Below are 22,088 nucleotides of genomic sequence, written 5' to 3'. Positions count from 1 at the left end.
GCACCCTTGCTGTGAATGTGCTGTGTCTTGCAACACATATTGGAAAAATACAAACATTCCAATACAAAACACAATAAACAAAAGTATTTTTTTACTAAAATGTCTAGAAATGCAGAGACCATGTTCCTTCAATTTAACAGCATATGAATATGAGAAGGAACATATGTTTGAGACCAAAGCTTATGAGTCATCACATTCATCTCACTTCAAGAAAAAGAAAGAAAGAAAGAATGAAAGAAAAAAAAATGGAGTACTGTAAATATCAACAAAAACCTCAATCCTAAAGATTATAAACATCATAGTTGGGAGAACATTTGTTTGGTGGGTAAACATTGAAGTAGCTCTCAACTATTTTGAAGAATGGTGTGAAACCAGTGATGGGTAACTGCATGTGGTAGTTCTGCAAGATGGACAGGGAAACTGCACATTTTCAAAGCCCGTCAACCTCCTCACCTCCATCAGGAAGTGCATCCCTGAGGGGTTGGTACTTGGTCCCTGGACTGAGCCCAAGATCTTTCCATCAACTTCAATTGTATTTCTTACTCTTTTTTTCACACATGGAGAGTTGACAACCAACAACTGCTCTACATTCCATACCACTTTGAGATGGTGACATAGAAACAGTCCCACATTGATACAACACAGACAACAGGCCAAAGTTTCCTCCCAGTGGGAGGTTCTGAGGACCATTACCAGCCAGTGCGGGATTGTACATTTTCACTTAGTGAAACTTGAGGCAGCAATTGATTGATTGATTGAAGAATAGTGGCAATTCTGATAATGCAGGCTTTGAAGATGTCAACTGTCATTTTGCACTCATTTTCATATTTATGCTGTTCACATGTGAATGAATGGGAATTTACAATTTGCCTTTTTTTTCATGGCAGTTATACCTGGTCACTGAGATAGGTGTTAGTGTTCCCCTTTGGTCACGTGATAACAGTTTTGGCAACCGTAACTGGATGGGTGCCACAGCCTCTACCATCATCGATAAATCTCTACCCAGATTCAAGGTAAGTCATAACAAATGACATGTAATACTTGTCTTTTCAGGTTTCATAACTCCTAGTCAGACTTACAGGTTTCAACCATTGCCCATGTTCCCTTCAAAATCAGGATGCCATTGGGATGGGGTCTGCCTGGAGTTGCCCGAGTATAACCACTACTCAGTGCCGTCATATCAACTCTTTCCAGAACCAGGGGTTCACAAGGTCCCTGACTGCTTGGAAGAAGGAATGAATCCATTCATTTCTATAGCCAAATGGTGTAGATCTTGGTTATGTTATAGTGCTACATTTAAGTGTAGCCATGATTCAGTATGGCCTAGTCTTGAAGGGACCAAATGAAATAGAGGAAAGAGATAAATTATTGAATTTACAATGATCATTATTCTTTCCCTGTTGGGTGGCTGGTATATAATATGAACACAGTCAACCTCTACTGGGAAGATGATGCATTGCATCCATGTGTCTAGCATGTTGTTCACATCATGAGACTCGTAACTGCCCTTCCTGTATTTGGATGGGATGTTCTTGTGTCTAAAGGAACCTCATTGCCAAATAACTCCTGACTAAGTGCTTGTTTGCATGGCATGGGCTGCTGTGGTACTGAGTGTCAAAGGCCACAAGAGTTGGACATTGCTTTCTATGTGGTGTGGCCGTTGGGGCTCTTGGAAGAGATTGAGGTACCTGTCTGCCATGCCAAGACCTCATTGTCCTTGAACAAATGTAAAATAAGACTGGTTTTTTACATCAGGTTTTGGTAAATCCCAATGATCCTCATAACATGTAGTCCTACATGGGTACAGCATTGTATAGAACTTGTTGTGATAGACATTGAAAACTGTACCTCAGACTGATATATTTTTTTCCATAGCAAATCTTATAAAGTGTGTTAAAGTAACTGGATTCCTCCTGCAGGAGAGAACAAGGGTAATGGATTAATTGATTCAAGGGAGGATGTATGATAATTTGTACCCACCTGTTCTCTTGTTATTTCATGACAATTACTTTCTCTTCTCTCTCTCTTCTCTGTCTCTCTTCTCTCTCTCATCTCTCTCCTTACTCTCATCTCTCTCCTCTCCTATCTCCCTTCTCATCTCTCTCTCTCTCTCTCTCTCTCTCTCTCTCTCTCTCTCTCTCTCTCTCTCTCTCTCTCTCATTTGCTCTCTCTCATTTGCTCTCTCTCTCTCTCTCTCTCTCTCTCTCTCTCTCTCTCTCTCTCTCTCTCTCTCTCTCTCTCTCTCTCTCTCTCTCTCTCTCTCTTTCTCTATCCTTCTCTCTTTATCCTTCACTCTTTCTCTTTCTCTATCCTTCTCTCTTTATCCTTCACTCTTTCTCTTTCTCTATCCTTCTCTCTTTATCTTTCACTCTCTCTCTCTCTCTCTCTCTCTCTCTCTCTCTCTCTCTCTCTCTCTCTCTCTCTCTCTCTCTCTCTCTCTCTCTCTCTCTCTCTTTCTCTCTTTCTCTCTCTCTCTCTCTCTCTCTCTCTCTCTCTCTCTCTCTCTCTCTCTCTCTCTCTCTCTCTCTCTCTCTCTCTCTCTCTCTCTCTCTCTCTCTCTCTCTCTCTCTCTCTCTCTCTCTCTTTCTCTCTCCTCTCTCTCTCTATCTCTCTATCTCTCTATCTCTCTCTCTCTCTCTCTCTCACTCTCTCTCTCTCTCTCACTCTCTTTTTCTATCTTTCTCTCTTTTTCCCTTTCTCTCTCTCTCTCTCTGTCTCTCTGTTTCCTTCTCCCCTCTCTCATCTCTCTCCCCCCCCTCTCTCTCTCTCTCTCTCTCTCTCTCTCTCTCTCTCTCTCTCTCTCTCTCTCTCTCTCTCTCTCTCTCTCTCTCTCTCTCTCTCTCTCTCTCTCTCTCTCTCTCTCTCTCTCTCTCTCTCTCTCTCTCTCACTTTGTCTTTCACTCTCCCATACCCTTGTAATGAGTGAATAAGTGTGCTAGGGTCACAATCAGAAGTGCATGGGTCTCACCTCTTCCTAGTTGCAAGTTCAAGTTCCACCCTTCTCTCTAATTCCCATCATTGGATGTTACCTACCCCAGTTGTTCAAGCACATAGGGCTAATGTGACAGCTTTGGCTACAACTATATGCCTCCTGGTGTAGACTCCTCATCTTCACCCACCTTGTAGTGAGTCATTTCCCCTACTTTCAGATTTTAATTGAAGGCAAAACAGGCTCTGCCAATACAGGTAAAGTGGCTATTGATGACATATACATAAACAGTGGCTCATGCCTTGAACCAGGCTCATGTACATTTGAAGAGGGCCTCTGCCTTTGGAGCCAGTCACATCAGGACCAATTCAACTGGGAGGTCAGTGCAGGTGTTGGTGATCTCACTGACCACACTGTAGGTGGGTAGTTCTGTTATATTTTTGTCTATTTGCCTAGTTGTATTATATGAGAAGGGAGCTATGTTCATAGTGACCTGTCTTTGTATCTTTCAGCAGCATGGGTGGGAGCAGATGCCTGCCTTGTCAGGCTACCTCCCTTATAAGGGCAATAAGGCCATTGGTATATAGATGAATAAAGAGATATCATCTAGGCAATTTGGGGAATCAGTGCATGTGTATGGAAAACTGTATAGGGTGTACAGGAAAGAAACTACATTCTTGGAATCATCTCACTTCCTCTTTTTGTCTATCTATATACCAAGGACTTTTTCCATCTTACCAGGGAGATAGCCAAAGTCAAAAGGCATATACCCACTCCCATCCATTTCATTCTCACCCATTCTATTCCTATCCATCACCCTTTCCTCCCTCTCATCTTAGCTCCTCATGGATGATGGGTCATCCCTGTATCCTGCCCAGCACCCTGGATAGAAGCAATGCAGCAAGACACAGCACATCCATAGCATAGCTGCTTCACTTAATCTGTGATCCCCCCTCTCTGTCCCCTCATGCAGAGAAATAGAAGACAGGAAAAAATCTCTTTGGGCTAAGTCACTCCCAATCCCAACCCCCATCCCTCACCTCCTCCCTTCCTTGCATAACAGTATCATCTATACACAGCCATTCTCCACTATTCCCTATCTCCTGCCTTCTCCCTTGCTCAATAGACATCCCCCTCTTGCTCAACACCCTTTTTACCCCATCCATCCATCTCATCCTTGGTCATCCCCTCATGTTCACTCCATTCACCTCTGCCTTCCACACTTCATTTACTAATCTTTCTTCGCTCATTCTTTCCATGTGTCCGAACCATCCCAATACTCTTTCATCAATTTTATCTACCATCTCCTTTTCCACCCCTGCTCTCTTCCTCACCTCCTCATTTCTCACTTTATCCAACCTAGTAACCCTTACCATATTTCTCAGACATTTCATCTCAAACACATACTTTTCCTCTCAGCTTTTCTTAAATTCCATGACTGCCCCATACAGTACTTTTAGCACAATCATCCTTTCATATAATCTCCTCTTTGCATCCAAATGTCTGTTTCTAATGACACTTTTTAATCCCCCAAAGCATTTACTTGCTTCTCTCAGTCTACATTTTACCTCTACCTCCACCCCTAGTCCTGCCACATACCTAAGTACCTAAAGTTATCTACCATCTCCAGCCTCTCTCCTTTAAAACTTACTTCCAAATTTCTACCATCCTCTCTCCTTTAAAAGTTGCTTCCAAATTGCTACCATCCTCTCCCTTTGTCATCTCTTCACCTTACTTTTACCTACATTTACCTTCAACCATCTATTGTATACCTTCCCAAACTCCATCACTAACTCTAGTAATCCCTCACTGACCATACCACAAGGACAGTGTTGTCAACAAATAACAACTGGCTCACCTCCTACTTTTCTCCATTTTCTTTAAAATAAAAGAAGATTGTCTTTCATTGTCCACAAATTTATTTCTACACTAGTTCATATTAATAAGAGTTTGGGAACTCCAAATTTTGACTTGCTTTGTTTTATTTTCTTTCTTTATAGGTACTGAAAAAGGGCGATTCTTATTTGCTGAAGTGGGACCTACTCTTGGAAAGGGTACTGCAGCTCTACAGTCTGAGTCACTAGAGCTCTATGAGACTCACTGCTTTTCCTTTTGGTCAGACATCATCTTTGTGTGTTCATTAATTGCTTGTAGATATAGTTATATATATTCTGATGCTTGCACATATTTGTTTGTCAGGAGATATCCCCTAGTTCATAAGAAAATTACAAAAATCTGTGTACGGAACTGTGCATTTCACAGTTCCTGCGATGTGTTGTTTAGCTGTTGTGTACATTTTCACATGCCCAAGATAAGAAACTACATGCTAGAGAGAGACCACTGTAGACATGTAGTGCTAACCCTGTTGTGTAAGAGTAAGATAGTGTTTCTTTTTGACTTGGCATGTGCTGTGAGAGAAAATTATTAATTTTTTGTGGAAAGTATAGCAAGAAGAATGGATTACATTTTCAAATTAACAGATCAAGCTCGAACTGTAATAATTTAGGTTAGTAGTGAGTAATTTTTTTGTTTTTGTTTAAGATTTTATCAAGTTTATGTGTAAGTTATGTGTAAGGGCAGTGGACAAGGTGCAGGGATGATCCATCATCCAAGAGGTGCTAAGATAAGAGGGAGGGCAGAGGGGGGTGGAGTATATTTAGGGATGAAATGGGTGGGAATGTCTTCATGCCTTTTTCTTTTTGGCTACCTCCCTTGTAAGGGGGAAAAAGCCTTGGTATATGTATGTATGTATGTATGTGTAAGTTTTATTTTTATATAGTTTCAGGGCTCTCACATGGGGGAGGGCAGCATATGTCCAGGGGTGGCACTTTTAGGGAGGCAGCAATTCTAGCTTGGACTTGCTGCCCACAAGGCTTACAAAATAATGATAATAAAATAATGGTCAAAGAAGCCCTAAATATTTTACTGTGATCAATGATTTCTACATTAGAATTAACAAAATATTAAATATTTTCCGTTATCAATCATATTGTGGGTTTAGGACAGGTAGGGGTTGTGTGGATCAGATTTTTGTGGTAAGACAGATATGTGAGAAAGCTTTAGGAAAAAGTAAGGATATGTTTTTGGCCTCTATGGATTTGGATAGGCTTATGACAGGGTAGACAGGAAGGCATTATGGGAGGTATTGCAAATATATGGGATAGGAGGAAAGCAGTTAAGAACAGTCAAGAGTTTTTACAAGATATGAGTAATAGAGCCTGTGTTAGAATTAGAAATGGAGAGAGAGTTGTTTGAAGTAAAAGTGGGACTTTGCCATAGTTGTGTTATGTCACCTTGGCTGTTCAATTTATACATGGATGGGATGGTGTGAGAGGTAAATGCAAGGGTAATAGGTCGGGGATTGGTGATGGTTAAAGAAAATGGAGAAAAATAAGAGATAAGACAGTTGTTGTTTGCTGACAACACTGCACTTATGGCATGATCAGAGGAAGGATTGAGTAAGTTAGTGACAGAGTTTTGGAAGGTGTGCAAAAGAAGGAAGTTGAAGATAAATGTGGGTAAAAGTAAGGTGATGAGATGTACAAGGGGAGAATGTGGCAGCAGACTGGAAGTGAGTATTAAGGAAAAGAGACTGGAGGAAGTGGATAGTTTCAGATACTTGGGTGTAAATGTGGTGGGAAAGGGAAGATTGGAAGTGGAGGTAGAATGTAGATTGAGAGAAGCAAGTAAATGCCTTGGGAAATTAAAAAGTGTGATGAGAAATAGATATTTGGGAATAGATGCAGGGATGACCTGTTATCTAGGAAGAGCCAAGATAAGAGGGAGGGAGAGGGGTGAATGGGAGTGAAGTATGTGGGGATGGAATGGGTTGGAGTGGATTTTGTGCCTTTGTTTTTTTGGCTACCTCCCTTGTAAGGGGGAAAAAGTCCATGGTATATGTATATATCAACCATATTGCAGTCAGAAAAATGCTTTTATTGTATTATGAAAAAATTGCTTTTTGATTTTCTCTTAATTATATGACACTCACAGCAAATGTATCTCTTATTATGTATACCAGTATCTTATAATCACACTACACAAATTAGGCTCATAGGCAGTAAGGGATGAGGTGGGAAGTGGTGATGGGGGGGTGGGACTACTGAGAACTTTACCCTGGGGTGACACTTAGGTGTATAAGAACTCTGTATATTTGTTTTGTTTTACACAATACTAAGACAATTTCTGACCCAGGGCAGTGGAAAAGAAGCAGGGATGACCTGTCATACAGGGGATGCCAAGATTAGAGGAAAGTGAAGAGGGTAGAGGGGAGTGTAGTATGTTGGGGATGGAATGGGTGGGAGTGGTTTCTTTGCCTTTGTCTTTTGGCTACCTCCATTGTAAGGGGGAAAAAGCCTTTGGTATATGTACGTATGTACTAAATCAATGGTTAACAATTTTCTGAAGCAGCACCCCCACTAATATTAGCTATGAGCTGCCACTGGTGTATGATGAGGTGGTTTGTCTTTTGTGTGATAGTTGTATCTGAGGTAGTTTACTTCTGTGGCCAGGCCTGTTTTATGTTGGTAATGCTTTAGTGCTGAATGGTGATCTGAATGTGGTTGTGCAAGTGTGGTTCTTGTTTCTCTTGAGAGGGATTTTTCTTGGAGCTAATATCTTACTCTTACTCTTACTCTGCTTGTCTTTGGGCCACTTGGTGGTCCATAACCACTTTTGAAATATCTTGCCATGTCTTTCTGTCTTGTACCACCTCCTTCCATTCTCTTGGTTTTATTCTGCATATCTGCACGTCTTCTTCAATGTATCTCCTCCAGTCTTTTCTAGGTTGTCCAAGTTCGTGGAAGGTTTAATGTAAAAGGTGTTTGGGGGTCAGTCTTGGAGTGCTTGTTTTGTGATTGAGTGTTTTTTTTTTTTATGGATGTGTTATACTTGAAAAGAGTGGCCCTTTAGAGTTATGAGGGATTTATTTTTCCCTTGTCGTAGATTTATACATTGTATACTATTATTTTACTGTTTTATAACCCCCTTATTTAATTTTTTTCTGCAGGTATCATATGTATGGAGGGGGAATTGACTCACTCTCTGTAAATCGAAATTTATTCCCTTCAATTTATGAGTTGTGGCGACTTGAGGGGCAACAATCCACAGATTCTACACAGTGGCAATATGGAAGTCTTCCCATCTATCCAGGCACCACTGATTTTTATGTACGTCAATCAAAATGAGCTTTTTATGGTAGAATGTTTGACTTTTCCTCAATACATGAATGATTTATCCTCATGTATAAAATTTAACTTGTTGATTCTCATTAATGCTATTTCCTGGGATAATTGTCACAGTTTTGTCATCCTATTTTGGCTAATAGATTTAAAGGAACTCTTACATAATTAAAATTTACTGACAATAAATACTGCATTGTTGATGATGACTTTATAAATTCAATATTGGTAATATGCAAGATGCGATGGATCATTGGTTGTCCAAGAAATATTGAAAGATTGTCAAAAAATAAATATTTACAATATTTTATTGACCACATTCACATATTTGCCTATTACTATTATAGTTACTTAGTTTTTAATGACATATTATAATTTCATATTTCTCATTTCAGCTTACAATTGAGGCAACATCTTCAGGTCATTCATCAAAAGCTGCTGGTATTATAGCTGTAGATGACATTCTTTTGAAAGAGGGAGTCTGTTCCTATGAACCTGCAGGAGCTGGGGTTGCAACTCCACCCCCGACCTCAACAGTACCTCCTATTCTTCCAGCAGGAAGCATATATGAATGCACTTTTGAAAACCAGAATGATTTCCTCTGTGGTTGGTATGATAAGTCTGAAGATGAAGAAAGCAAATGGAAACATGTAAAGGTGAGATGCTTCAAACGGATATGTTAAAGAATAAACCCTTCAATATTGTTGTACTAGATTTGATAATGGTAAAAACTGGGTAACTTTATTTAGTTGGAAAAAGAAAGAAAATGTACAGTGTACCATGGTACTAAAACATTTGTCATATTTCACATTGGCTAGCAATAATTGTGCATGGTAATGCTCTTGGTATGGAGAATCACGTGAGATAGATACAGAGCTTTATGTTAATAGATACATGAATGGGTAGATAAAGAATAGAGAGTAAAAGAAGGAAATAAGGAAAGAACAAAACAAGAAATCATGGAATGAGAGAAAGAAAATAAGAGAAAAAGAAAGAGTTCCAAATGGATATTTAGCAATATAATTTTTGAAATATAATACAGGAGATTAGCACTCAGTAGATATGTTGTTGTACATATACATCGATAGGTAGATGAAACAAAAGAGGAGGAAAATGATAGAAGAAAATAGATGGAATCAAAGAAAGGGAATGGGAAAAGAGTAATAAATGGATAGTAGAAGACAAAGAAGAAAAGAAACTGGGGAGGAAGGTGATAAAGAGGGAAATGAGGAAAAGAGGAATGAAGGAGTGGGAAGGAGAGAAGATGAAAAGATAGCAATGTTGAAAGGTAATGTTAGAGGAAAAACAATATGAAGAGTTGTAGTAAAGGTTAATTAGAAATATACATACATACATATACCAAAGGCTTTTTCCCCTTTACAAGGGAGGTAGCCAAAAAGAAAAAGGTCTAAAAACCATTCCCACCCATTCCATCCCTAATACACTCCACTCCCCTCCACCCTCCCTCTTATCTTGGCACCTCCTGGATGACGGGTCATCCCTGCATCTTGTCCACTGCCCTGGGTCAGAGGCAGTGTCGCAAGACACAGCACATCCACAGCAAGGCCGCTTCATTAAATTGGCGAACCCCCTCTCCGTCCCCTCATGCATAAAAGGAGAAAACGGGGAGAAATCCCTTAACCCCTTCCATACGGTGCCGCACACGTAGGCGTCATGAGGAGCAAGTGGATTCGCGACGCTGCCATATCGGCGTCTTGATTATATTTATTGTAGTCGCCCCTGTGTTTTTACATTCTCCCAAATGCGCCCTGAATCCCATTCTCTGTGGTTTTCAAAATTCGCGGGTGAAAGAGAGAACGATCGATATAAGCGCCGACTATATTTTATGATGCGAATATTATTACGTGACGTCATACGGCTGGCATTGGCTGCTGCCCGCGAGATTTAAGTCCCGTAGTGAAGTGGTTAAGACTGCATCAAATTTTGCTCACACATACTACCTCACCCCCCATCCCCCCACCTATTCCACCTCATGCATCACAATATCATCCATATACAACTATTCTCCATTCACCCCTATCTTCTGTCCTCTCTCGTCCTTCCTCAACAGACATTCCCCTCTTCCCCAAAGCCCTTTTCACCCCATCCATCCATCTCATCCTAGGTCGCCCCCTCATGTTCGCTCCCTCCACATCTGCCTTCCATACCTCTTTTACTAGTCTTTCTTCACTCATTCTTTCCATGTGTCCAAACCATCCCAATACTCTTTTATTCACCCTATCTCCCAACTCCCTTACCACCCCTGTTCTCCTCCTCACCTCCATATTTCTCACTCTATCCAGCCTAGTAACCCCTATCATACTTCTCAGACACCTCATCTCAAACACATTCAAACTCCTTCTCTCTTCCTCTCTTATGTTCCATGTTTCTGCCCCATACAGTGCTGTTGGCACAATCACGCCTTCATACAATCTCTTCTTAGTATCCATTCCCAAATGTCTATTCCTCATTACAATTTTTAATGCACCGAGGCATTTACTTGCTTCTCTCAATCTACATTCTACCTCCACCTCAACTCCACCCTTTTCTGCCACATTCGCACCCAAGTATCTATCCACTTCCTCCAGTTGCTCTCCCTTAACCCCTTCTATATGGTGACGCCTACGTAGGCATCATGAGGAGCAAGTGGGTATGCGAGGATGCCGATGTCGGCGTCTTGATTATATTTATTGTAGTTGTACCTGCATGACCCCCATACTCTGTAAACTGGCTTCATCATATTTTCTATTGTTATCAAAATTCACGGGTGAAAGAGAGAATGATCGATACAGTGGTGACTTTATTTTGTTCCGAAGAATACAAACTCTTCGGTACTCCTTACCCAAGGATACGCGGCGCGTTTCTACCGCTAACACTGTGTGCTTGAAAACACCTCACTCCGAGGGTCTGGGCAACCATTATCCTCAGTAAGGGGCCCTCCTGGGGCAAGGGGGGCCCCCTTCCCCCCGCAAGGGTAGGAGGGTAGAAGCTCCATTGTCTAAGCGGTAGCGATCGAGTCAACATCTCTCACAGTCCGGCTAACACTGAAGTCCAGTTCGGGGACCGTTTCCCCGCTCCCGTGCTTGTATCAGGAAATTAATTTCCTGCGCCAATCCCGCATCGTTCGATTATCTCGAACGCAATCGGCATCGGCCTTCTACACCCTTCCAACGGCGTCCTTTGTGTGGAACGTCCTGCATCGCCGCCTTCCCCCTGCTTGGATCGTTCGATTATCTCGAACGCAATCGGCATCGGCCTTCTACACCCTTCCAACGGCGTCCTTTGTGTGGAACGTCCTGCATCGCCGCCTTCCCCCTGCTTGGAAGCGCTTGAGTCCCCTTTATCCCTCTCTTTAATCTCCACCGGGTATTCTCCGCTTCTCTGTAAGTATGGAATCTGGTCCTAGTGTTGTTGTTCGCGATAGCATGTGTGCCTTCGCCCGTGGTGAATTTCGCTGCCGGGCTCTTCTCCCACCGACAACTGTGGACCCACACTCTTGGTGTATCCATTGTCGGAATCTGGAATGTTCCCCTTCATCCCCGTGTACTACGTGCGCTCAATGGGGTGATAAGCAGTGGTCCGCGTATTTTCATGCTCACCGGAAGGTGCAGCCACGGTTCCACATACGCGGGCGAGGCAAATGGCTTCCCCCCTCACCCGACACAAAGAGAAGGCATGCTACGTCGGCGGAGGACGCGGGCAGTTGTCTCCCCCCTCCTAAGCGTAGTAAACGGAAAGGTTGTACAATAGCCGCCCCGAGTCAGTCTCAGGCTAAATTGTCTCCTGTTCCTGCCGAAAGGGGGGCTAGTTTCGACGGGCACGCGCCATTAGCCCCCGCGAACTACCCCCGGGGTATGAGCTTTTTCCCGGTTGCGTCCGCTGGCTCCGCGATGCTACCCGGCAGCTCCACCCCCCCACGGACAAAGGAACCGAGTTCGGAGATTCGGAGCGCGTCAGCCTCTTCTCCTTCTCGGGTGACCCCCAGTCCCACCCCTTCCACCTCTCGTCAGACGAGCCGGGTCATCACCGGAACCCTTTCTATGCCCGGTGGGCAGGAAGCCCGAGGTGTACCCACACGCGCGTTCGTCGTAGGTGACTCAGCTTCGTCCGGAGGAGGCAGTCTCCCCCTGGCGTCTCCCGGACCATCCGCACCCAGGCGGGACCCTCCAAGAGGACATTCCCCGGACCTCCTCCCCACTCTCTGTTCACTCGTCACTACGTTGAAGGAACAGATGGAGGCCCAACGGGAATTTTTCCGCGCTTCTCAAGCGCGGTTCGTGCACCGCACGGAAGCTCGTGAGGAGTCTCCGCCCCCAAGGGCCCCCCTCGACCAGCTTCCACTTGCTCAGCCCCCCCCTGAACCCATCAGTGACGAGGATGGTAGCGTGCGGTTCCTCTCTGCCCGTGCCGACCCCTCCTACGCCGACGACGATGTCCACAGCGCCGTAGGGGGGGGGTCACGCTCCCTTTCCCCTCCCGTTTCCCAGTCGGAATCCTCGATGGTGGTCCCACCTTCCTTCTCGGACGTCCTCGCGAGGGTTCGGAGGGCGAATCGACTGGGCCCCCCGAAAGAAGAGGAAGCCACATTCGAGTCTGACATCTTCATGACGGCCAACTCTCACAAAGCCCAGCCTACTCCCCTCCACCTTCCATGGAGTACGCAGACGGCGAGAGCCATGGCCCAGGCCTCCGACGCTCTCGCAACAAGGACGACCGAGAAGGCGCGTTGGCATCCGGTCCCATTGGAACACCAGAAGCGCTTCTACACCCCATCGGGGTCAACCCTCAGAGCAGCCTCGATCCCGGCGAGGTTACCAGAGCTGGTTAAGGCGGACGCCGAGTCGCTGCGCAGACGAAACGTCCTCCTCTCCGGCAGGGAAGTCAGCGACCACATTCATTCACTGGCTCTGTCCCTGGCGGTGAACTCCTGGCTAGAACGCCTCCTTGCCTCGGCGAGGGAGTTCTTACCCGAACTACAACCCCAGGAAGAATGCGACCTCCAGGCTTTTTTGGCAAGCGCAAGCAGAGCCCTGAAGCATCAGGCTTCCTGTCTCTCAACGTCCTGGGCCAACTTCGAGTCCCGCAGGAGAGACACCATCCTCGGGGACCCCAGTGACCCCCTCCTCAGGGAGATTTATGCTCCTTTGAGGAGGGCCCCCCTGCTCACCCACACGCTGATTCCCCCGGATGTGGTGGACTCGGCAATCACTAGCACCAACCAGTTGCTACACAAACAGAGCCATCGAGAGAACAGCCGTCTCTAGCTCGAGGCCAAGGACCACCCCCCCATCGACCCCTCGGTCCTTTCAGACGCAGAGGCAGCCTTTTCGTCTCCCTAAGCGGGAAGACGGGCCCCCTCCCCATTCGAAGTCCAAAGCCCAGACAGGAAAGCCCCGCCCCTTCCCCAATAGAGAACAGGGGCGCAAACATCATAGAGGCTCTGGACCCCAACGCAGGAAATTCTAGGAACTCGCCTGCCCTCCCGCACAGGATAGGAGGTTGCCTCTCTCTCTACTGGAGAGAATGGGAGGCTGCCGGGGCGGAGGACTGGACCATCCAGGTTATCAAGGCAGGCTATCGTCTTCCTTTTCACACCATCCCCAGCCTCTCCCCCTATCCCATCCAAGTCAGCAACTACCATCCGGACTCGGATCGCGGGCGGGCCCTAGTGGAGGAAATCTCCACTCTGCTCCAGAAAGGAGCACTCGAGGAAGTCTCAACTCCGGACCCGGGGTTCTACTCGAGGCTATTCCTAGTACCAAAGGCTACAGGGGGGTGGAGACCTGTCATCAATCTGTCTCCTCTCAACAAGTTCCTTTCCCTGACGAAGTTCCGGATGGACACCCCAGAGGCCGTGAGGGCGTCTATCAGGGAAGGGGACTTCATGGTGTCCCTGGACCTCCAGGACGCCTATTTCCAAATACCTGTCCATCCCTCATCCCGAAAATTCCTCCGCTTCGTCCACAAGGGGACCACTTTTCAATTCACCTGCCTATGCTTCGGCCTCTCCACAGCACCCCAAGTCTTCACCAGAGTGTTCAAACTCGTCTCAGCGTGGTCCCACTCCAGAGGGATTCGCCTACTCCGTTACCTGGACGATTGGCTGATCCTGGCACACTCCGCCCAGCTATGCCGCGACCACCTGGGGAGTCCTAGCTTTCATCCGCAAATTGGGCTCCACGGTCAACCGGACGAAGTCAGATTTCATTCCAAGACAGAGAGTCACGTACCTGGGTATGGTTCTGGACTCTTCCCTCATGCAGGCATTCCCAGTAGAGAAGCGAATCCAGAATCTCTCTTCCCTCGTCGTGCAGGCACTATCGACCGGGTTCCTCACGGCCAAACAGTGCCAAGTCCTCCTGGGCCACATGGCCTCCGTCGAGAGGTTAATACCCAGGAGCAGACTGAGAATGCGACCCCTACAGTGGCTCCTCAAGTCCCAGTGGTCCCCGCTAAGGGGAGACACCCGTCAACACATCACCCTTACCGGAGAGGTCAAGCATTCTCTTCTCTGGTGGAAGGACCCGTGCAACCTGCTCGTGGGGATGCCCCTCGGCCCATCTCCCCCCGAAGTCCTCCTCTTCTCCGATGCCTCCAAGGAGGGCTGGGGGGCCCACCTCAACGACGATCACGTCAGCGGTTCCTGGTCCACGGTCGAGCGGACAGCCCATATCAACTGGCTAGAATTGAAAGCGGTACTGCTGGCTCTCCGTCACTTCTCGGGTCAAATCTCGGGGAAAGTTGTGGGCATCATGTCGGACAATTCCTCGGTAGTAGCCTACCTGAACAAGCAGGGGGGCACAGTCTCCCAGGACCTCTGCCATCTCACTATGGAGATCCTCCTATTAGCCGAGAACCTCCAAGTGACACTCAGAGCTCGCTACATCCCAGGGAAAAAGAATGTCTGGGCGGACCACCTCAGCAGAAGGAGTCAGGTAATCAGCACGGAGTGGTCCCTCCATCCGGAAGTGGCGACCTTCCTCATCAACAAATGGGGCTCCCCTCTGGTGGACCTTTTCGCCACCAGATGGAACCACCAGCTCCCGGTGTATTTCAGCCCTCTCCCGGATCCGCTGGCAGCGGGAGAGGATGCTCTTCTGCAAAGCTGGGACAACCTCGACACCTACGCTTTCCCACCGTTTCCCTTGCTCCAAAAGGTGCTCCAGAGAGTACGAACCGCATCCAACCTTCGGATGACTTTGATCGCTCCCTGGTGGCCGGAAGCCCCATGGTTTCCAGACGCCCTCGAGCTAGCAGTGGAGGAGCCCCTGGCCCTTCAGGGAAGACCCGACCTTCTACATCAACCAGTCAACGGGGCCTGGCACAAGAACCCGTCAGCCCTGGCACTTCACGCGTTCAGACTATGGTCCGGATCCTCCTAGAGAAGGGTTTCCCCAAAGAAGTGGCAGAAGACATGTCCTCCCCTATTCGCTCTTCCTCAGCTGCCCTTTATCAAGGGAAGTGGAATGCTTTTGCAGAATGGTGCCACTCCCGAGCAATAGCCCCAGAGCAAGCCACCATTCCTCTGATTGCCTCCTTCTTCCACTTCCTCTGGAAGTCCAAGAAGATCTCCCTCTCGGCAGTGCAGGGCTATAGGGCAGCTCTTAATCAGGTGTTTTCTCTGAAGGGCATGGATCTAGCCCTGTCTCCAGAAATTTCCATGCTCTTCAGACATTTCAGAAAATCATGCCCCCCCAGGGAGATCACTTCTCCTCCATGGGATGTGGCATTAGTCCTCAACGCTCTGCGGGGCCCCCCTTACGAACCCCTCCGAGATGCTAATTTCAAGGACCTCACCTTGAAGACAGTCTTTCTCTTGGCCCTGGCGTCTTCCAAGAGGGTCGGGGAGTTGCATGCCATCTCTTATCGAGTCGCCCACTCGAAAGGATGGCAAAAGGTCTCCTTCACTTTTCTGCCCCAATTCGTTGCCAAAAACCAGGATCCGGCCAAAGCCGACCCTAGATTCTGGTCCTTTAGTATTCCTTCCTTGGACGACTTTGTAGGGGGCGAACATGCAGAAATGGTCCTATGCCCGGTACGTGCTATCCGGACCTACCTCAAGAGGACGAAGCATCTTAGACCAGACTTGCCAAGACTGTTCGTCTCTACCAGGGGTACACCCAAGCCCGTCACTAAGACTTCCATTTCTTACTGGATCAAGGAAGTCATCCGCAGGGCCTACGCCTCGAGCCCCACGGATTACCCTGGAGCAAAAGCTCATGACCTCAGGGCAATAGGACCCTCCCTAGTCTTCCGAAAGAATCGGTCAGTCAACCAGGTCCTTCAAGCAGGTATATGGAAGTCCCAGACTACGTTCACTTCCTTTTACCTCAAAGATGTCATGTGGGAATCCTTAGGGACCTTCTCTCTAGGCCCCATAGTGGCTGCCCAAGAAGTCCTGAGATAACATACCCCGTACCAATGGCACACAGCCAACCCTGAAGCCTCATCCAAGTTCTGGATCGGCAACCACGGGGATACCTATCTCAAGTCCTTCTCATACTCCTACATTCCCTTACCTCACCGAGGGCTCTCAAGCATTCCAAGGGAATCAGTTCGAGCCCTACAAGGGGTACAAAGTGAGTATGCCCTGTCTGTCTCCACTCTGGGAACAGATCCAGGTGCCCTTCACAGTTTCGGGGAATGTATAAGGGTCTGGTCAACGTAGATCTTAGCACTCTACATTTTCTCCTTACGAGGGTTTCCCAGGCTAGATAAATACTTCCTTCCCCCCTAAGTCCAAGTCTCCTTGGGTAAGGAGTACCGAAGAGTTTGTATTCTTCGGAACAAATGTAATTTTCGCAGGAAAATTAATTTTTCCCTGATACAAACCTGAGGTACTCCTTACCTCTAATGGCCCTCCTCATCCACCCCGCTAGTAGTTCCTTCTCCCTGGCCTGTCAACCCTCGTGACTAATTTCATACCTGGTTCAGACAATGGAGCTTCTACCCTCCTACCCTTGCGGGGGGAGGGGGGGCCCCCCTTGCCCCAGGAGGGCCCCTTACTGAGGATAATGGTTGCCCAGACCCTCGGAGTGAGGTGTTTTCAAGCACACACAGTGTTAGCGGTAGAAACGCGCCGCGTATCCTTGGGTAAGGAGTACCTCAGGTTTGTATCAGGGAAAAATTAATTTTCCTGCGAAAATTACATTTTTATAATGCGAGTATTATGATGCAACATTGTACGTCTGGCAGCTAATGCTGCCCATGAAATTTTGGCCTGGAGTGAAGTGGTTAATGCTCACTTCCAATCTGCTGCCACTTTCACCCCTTGTACATCTCATCACCTTACTTTTACCCACATTTATCTTCAACTTTCTTCTTTCAAACACTCTCCCAAACTCTGTCATCAACTTCCTCAATCCCTCCTCTGATCCTGCTACAAGCACAGTGTTGTCTGCAAACAGCAACTGGCTCACCTCCCACTTTTCTCCATTTCCTTTAAACATCTCCAATCCCTGACCCACTACCCTTGCATTTACCTCTTGTACCACCCCATCCATGTATAAGTTGAACAGCCAGGGCAACATAATGCATCCCTGACAAAGTCCCACCTTTACCTCGAACCACTCACTCTCTCCACTTCTAATCCTGACACATGCTCTACTACTCTCGTAAAAATTCTTGACAGCTCCTAGAAACTTTCCTCCTATCCCATATATCTGCAAGACCTCCCACAGTGCCTTCCTGTCAACCCTGTCATAAGCCTTTTCCAGATCCATAAAAGCCCAAAAAGCTTAGAATTAGAATTAGAAATAAGGAAGTGAAAAATTCAGTCACTCAATTAGTCACTTAATTCTGTAGGCCTATGAGGACTCTTAATCATCTTTATCATGTCTCTCTGCCCTTCACAGTCCCTCATTAGAATTTCTATCCCTATTGGGTCTTTCCTGAGTGAACAAGTTGGAAAGAAAATATTATTTGTGTGATTGATAGCCTAGGAAACTCAGACTGGATCATTTTTCTTTTTAGGGCTCCGCAGGTGTTGCGGGTCAGGGGCCTACGACTGATCACACCTCAGGTCGAGGTTATTACTTACTGAGCAGTATCTCCTCTGATGTCCCAGGGCTGCCCACTTACCGTCCAACTCTCTCAAGCCCCAAGTTGTCCCCGTTTATAGAATCTTTCTGCTTTACTTTCTGGTACTTCTTGTGGGGAGAGTCTGTTGAACTTCAGGTAAAGTATTATTATTTATGCACATTTTTATCTAGCGAGGGGATATAGTATTATGTAATAGTGTTGGAGTGTTGGCTTATATTATGTTCAGCGTAATCAATGTTGTATTGTTTGTAGTTCTTTATTACAGTAAAACTCCTTAAGTTGAACAACGTAAAAACTATACTTAATAATATTACCTATTTTCTGACTCAGTTTCTTTGATTTTTTTTTTTAGATTTAGAATTATTTTTGTGCAAATATTTGCTATCCATTACAACTTATCCATAATTCCAATAAATTAATTTTGAGGTTTACTGTATGTAATTTAGACTCTTTTGTTGTTTGTGTTCATCTAGCATTTAATGCCTGTCACTGAACCCCTTTGATATAAAGATGCTTTTTACATACTCTATTCTCAGTGTTACCCGATGATTTGATTTAGCTGAGAAGTATGTCTAGGAATAGGAATGGGATCTCAAATGATTGATATCCCATTATTTTCTAATGAGTTTACTCTTCAGTTGAATGATATTGTCCTGTATTATCTAAAATGAAATCTGTAAATAATATTATCACCTTGCTAAAAAGGTAGAATATTTAGATATTTTAGTCATGCTAGGGTTCACAAATTAAATTCACACAGGAACTACTGAGAAAGGATGCAAATGAGAACCAAAAAATTTGAAATGGATGTAAATAACAAAATTCTTATACACATCCAGTAATTTTTTGCTCACATTGCTCTCTTTTCTCTTCCATAGGTAGTTCTGAAAGAGCAACGTAATGGTAACCTCTTTAAAGAAATCCTTTGGGATGAGAAAAATACCCAGGGTAACCGTTGGAAACCCACCTTGTTGATGGTCAAAGTGGATGCTGAATTTTCCATTGAGTTCCAAGCCATACTTGAGAAGAATGAACGTGATACATTTGTGGCACTTGATGACCTGAGAGTGTACAATATATCCTGTGAAGATATAACGGTGTGTTTTTTGTCTACAGTAATGGTTGTTAAACTACTATATTTTATTTCCACTTCATTGTATTGTCTGACTCAAATGTATTATGAAACAGTTGGATGTATTACCCATTACCCATAATAATTCAATAGGAGTGTATTCTTCAGAATACTGTTTCACCATTTATATTGCAGTTGAAAACATAGGTGAAGTAAAATTATAATTCAGGTACCATTCCAGCATCCATGCAGGCTTGTATCACATCAACTGATCTTGAGTAAAAAGCTAGCAGATTCAATACATATGATCTTGTATTTCTGAAACTGAACTATTTGTTTGCTAAGATGTCCATCTTTTCTAGATATATAACTTGCCTGTCTTTCACAATGTTCTCACACATTTCAACTGTTTTGCTGGTTAGAGACATTAGTCTTCAGTTCAGATATTTCTCCATACTTTCGTTTTTATGATTTGCTACCACATTAAAAAGATTCAAGCACAGGGCACAATCCCTCCCTATGATGAATGCACAGTTAGTTTGTGAATCTTGTCTGCCAGTTGTTCCTTGTAGTCCCTAAGTATCCAGCTTGAGACCCCTATAATTACCTTTGTGATTGTAAGAAAGAAGGCCTCTACTTATGCTCTCGATTTCTAGCTCATTCTTTTCAGATCTCATCTGGCTCAGAACTGCAGTCTACTGATTTTTAATTCTTTCTCATCATATATTCTTTTATTTTCTTAGATGATTCCAACAGTGGAGTACCAGTGTGACTTTGAGGAGGAAGACGCCTGTGGTTTTAAACAGGAAGGTGAAGGAGATGACGCAGACTGGGATTGGGTCACTGGTTTCCAGGGAGGTCAGTAGTCAGTCTATCTATCTCTATAACAAGAGCTTCTTCCCCTATATAAAGGAGGTAACAAGTCAAGGTACACACCCACTCCCACCCATTCCATTCCTATCCACCACCCATGTTTTCCTCTTATTTTAGTTCCTCTTGGATAAAGGGTTATCCCTGTCTGCTACCCACTGACTGGGTCAGAAGCAATGCAACAAGACATAGTACATCCACAGTAGCGCCATTTCACTCACACAGCGACCCTCCCTTCTCATCCCCTTATGCAGAAAATAGAGAAGACAGGGAGAAATTCCTTTGGGTAGTGTCAAAATATACATACACAGTAGTCAAGTTACATGTTAGTATGTTTCACAAAATGAATAAAGAATATTTATTTATTGTAGCAAGATTTGAATTGTGAACTCCATTCAAGAATATATTGCTGATTTACATCACATAATCAAAAAGGAAGAAAGCTTAGTGGGATTTAGAAATTTTGTAGCAATGATAATTGATGAAGATAGTGATAAAGATTAAGTACACCAGACTTATCACTTGGGCATTTGTGCCATTTGTTTATGAAATGAATGAATAAAGTATGGATCAAATGTGTACCACCCAACTGCATATACGTATCACTGCAGATCATAATACAAAATATATCTTCTTTTACACTCCTTTATTGTTGTTATCTTACATTGATAGTTCTGTAAGCTGTAAGTAATATTTATGTCAGTCATCAGTCAGTAGTTGCTTGGTTTCATACATACATATATCAAAGGTTTTCCCCTTTACAAGGGAAGTAGACAAAGTCAAAAGGCATAAATCCACTTCCATCCATTTCATCCCCACCTGCTCCACTCCCATTCACCACCCCTCCCTCCCTCTTTTCTTGGCTCCTTGGCTTGCTTAGTTTCACTAAATGAAAAATGAAAACCTGCAGACCTTCAGCATTCAACAGCTGACATTAGTCCTAGAACATAGCTCTTTCAAAGAAATATTATATGAGAAACCAAAGAAATTCATCCTGACACAGGTACATACATACATACATACATACATATACCAAGGGCTTTTTCCCCCTTACAGGAGGGATAGCTAAAGTCAAAAGGCGTAATTCCACTCCCACCCATTTTATCCCCACCCTCTCCACTCCCATCCACCACCCCTCTCTCCCTCCCTCTTTTCTTGAACACACAGGAGTTAAACTAGCATGTCTCTGTTTAGGTTACTAACACTGAAATATTGACAACACAGAATCAGCCCTAAAATGGACTCTGTCCTCCCAAGATGCAAACTTTACTTTGAAAACATTCATATATACATACCAAAAGGCCCTCTCCCCCTTATGAGGGTGTGAGTAGCTGAGTCAGAGCATACATCCACCTTATACCATCCCATCATAGCTCCTTATAGACACCTTACATCTCTCCAGCAGTAACACAATATAGACTGCCTACAGGGGTGCAGTACTGCCAGAGCTTGCCAGTGCACTGCTCTGGCACTTCTACAAGTGGTCTGAAAAATATATGAAATTAAGCATGTCCCTCACATCTATGGCTTAAGACTACCCCAACCACACCTTTACCTATAAAATTGGCCATGCACCCCTGACTGTGTGTCTATATAGTGAAAGGCTTCTGTTTATAAGGGAGTTAACTAGTAAAGCTATGCACCCAGCCTCCACCCATCCCGCTTTCATCCAATATCCATTTATTTCCCCTTATATCTTAGCTCTTTCATAGACAGTTTTAAATAATTTCTTTTGTGAGTTTGAGTGATCTGTAGTATGGTCTGGAGGCTGTTACCAGATATGGGGCCATGGTTCTGCTACAAGAGAGAACTGAAACAAGTGACAGATTGACTGATATATACAAAATAATTATTTGTTATAGTCTTTGTGTATGTGATAGCAATGGAGAGAAATTGAAATTCTAAATTAAATTAAATTCAATCTATCTGGGGGCTGTGACCAGATATCATGGAGCCATGGTTCTGCTGCAATAGAGAACTGAAGCAAGTGACTGAT

At 44.8% G+C, this 22,088-nt stretch overlaps 1 protein-coding gene across 1 annotated transcript in view; it reads left to right on the top strand.

The window, feature by feature from the left end:
• The window catches only part of LOC143018552 (MAM and LDL-receptor class A domain-containing protein 2-like), a 388,685-nt gene that overhangs the window by 48,768 nt on the left and 317,829 nt on the right, over nt 1–22,088 (top strand). The window contains exons 27-34 of the mRNA XM_076174014.1: nt 888–1,013; nt 3,150–3,348; nt 4,930–5,044; nt 7,938–8,097; nt 8,505–8,765; nt 18,082–18,285; nt 19,029–19,247; nt 19,966–20,080. Coding sequence (XP_076030129.1) covers nt 888–1,013; nt 3,150–3,348; nt 4,930–5,044; nt 7,938–8,097; nt 8,505–8,765; nt 18,082–18,285; nt 19,029–19,247; nt 19,966–20,080 — 1,399 coding nt within the window. The remainder of the gene's footprint in view (nt 1–887; nt 1,014–3,149; nt 3,349–4,929; nt 5,045–7,937; nt 8,098–8,504; nt 8,766–18,081; nt 18,286–19,028; nt 19,248–19,965; nt 20,081–22,088) is intronic.

This window comes from Oratosquilla oratoria, chromosome 35, assembly GCF_046742065.1.
Source record: "Oratosquilla oratoria isolate Oo_2021 chromosome 35, ASM4674206v1, whole genome shotgun sequence".
Classification (NCBI taxonomy): Eukaryota; Metazoa; Arthropoda; class Malacostraca; order Stomatopoda; family Squillidae; genus Oratosquilla; species Oratosquilla oratoria.
Note: the sequence above shows the minus strand (reverse complement) of the source record. Positions and strands in the feature narration are given on the sequence as shown.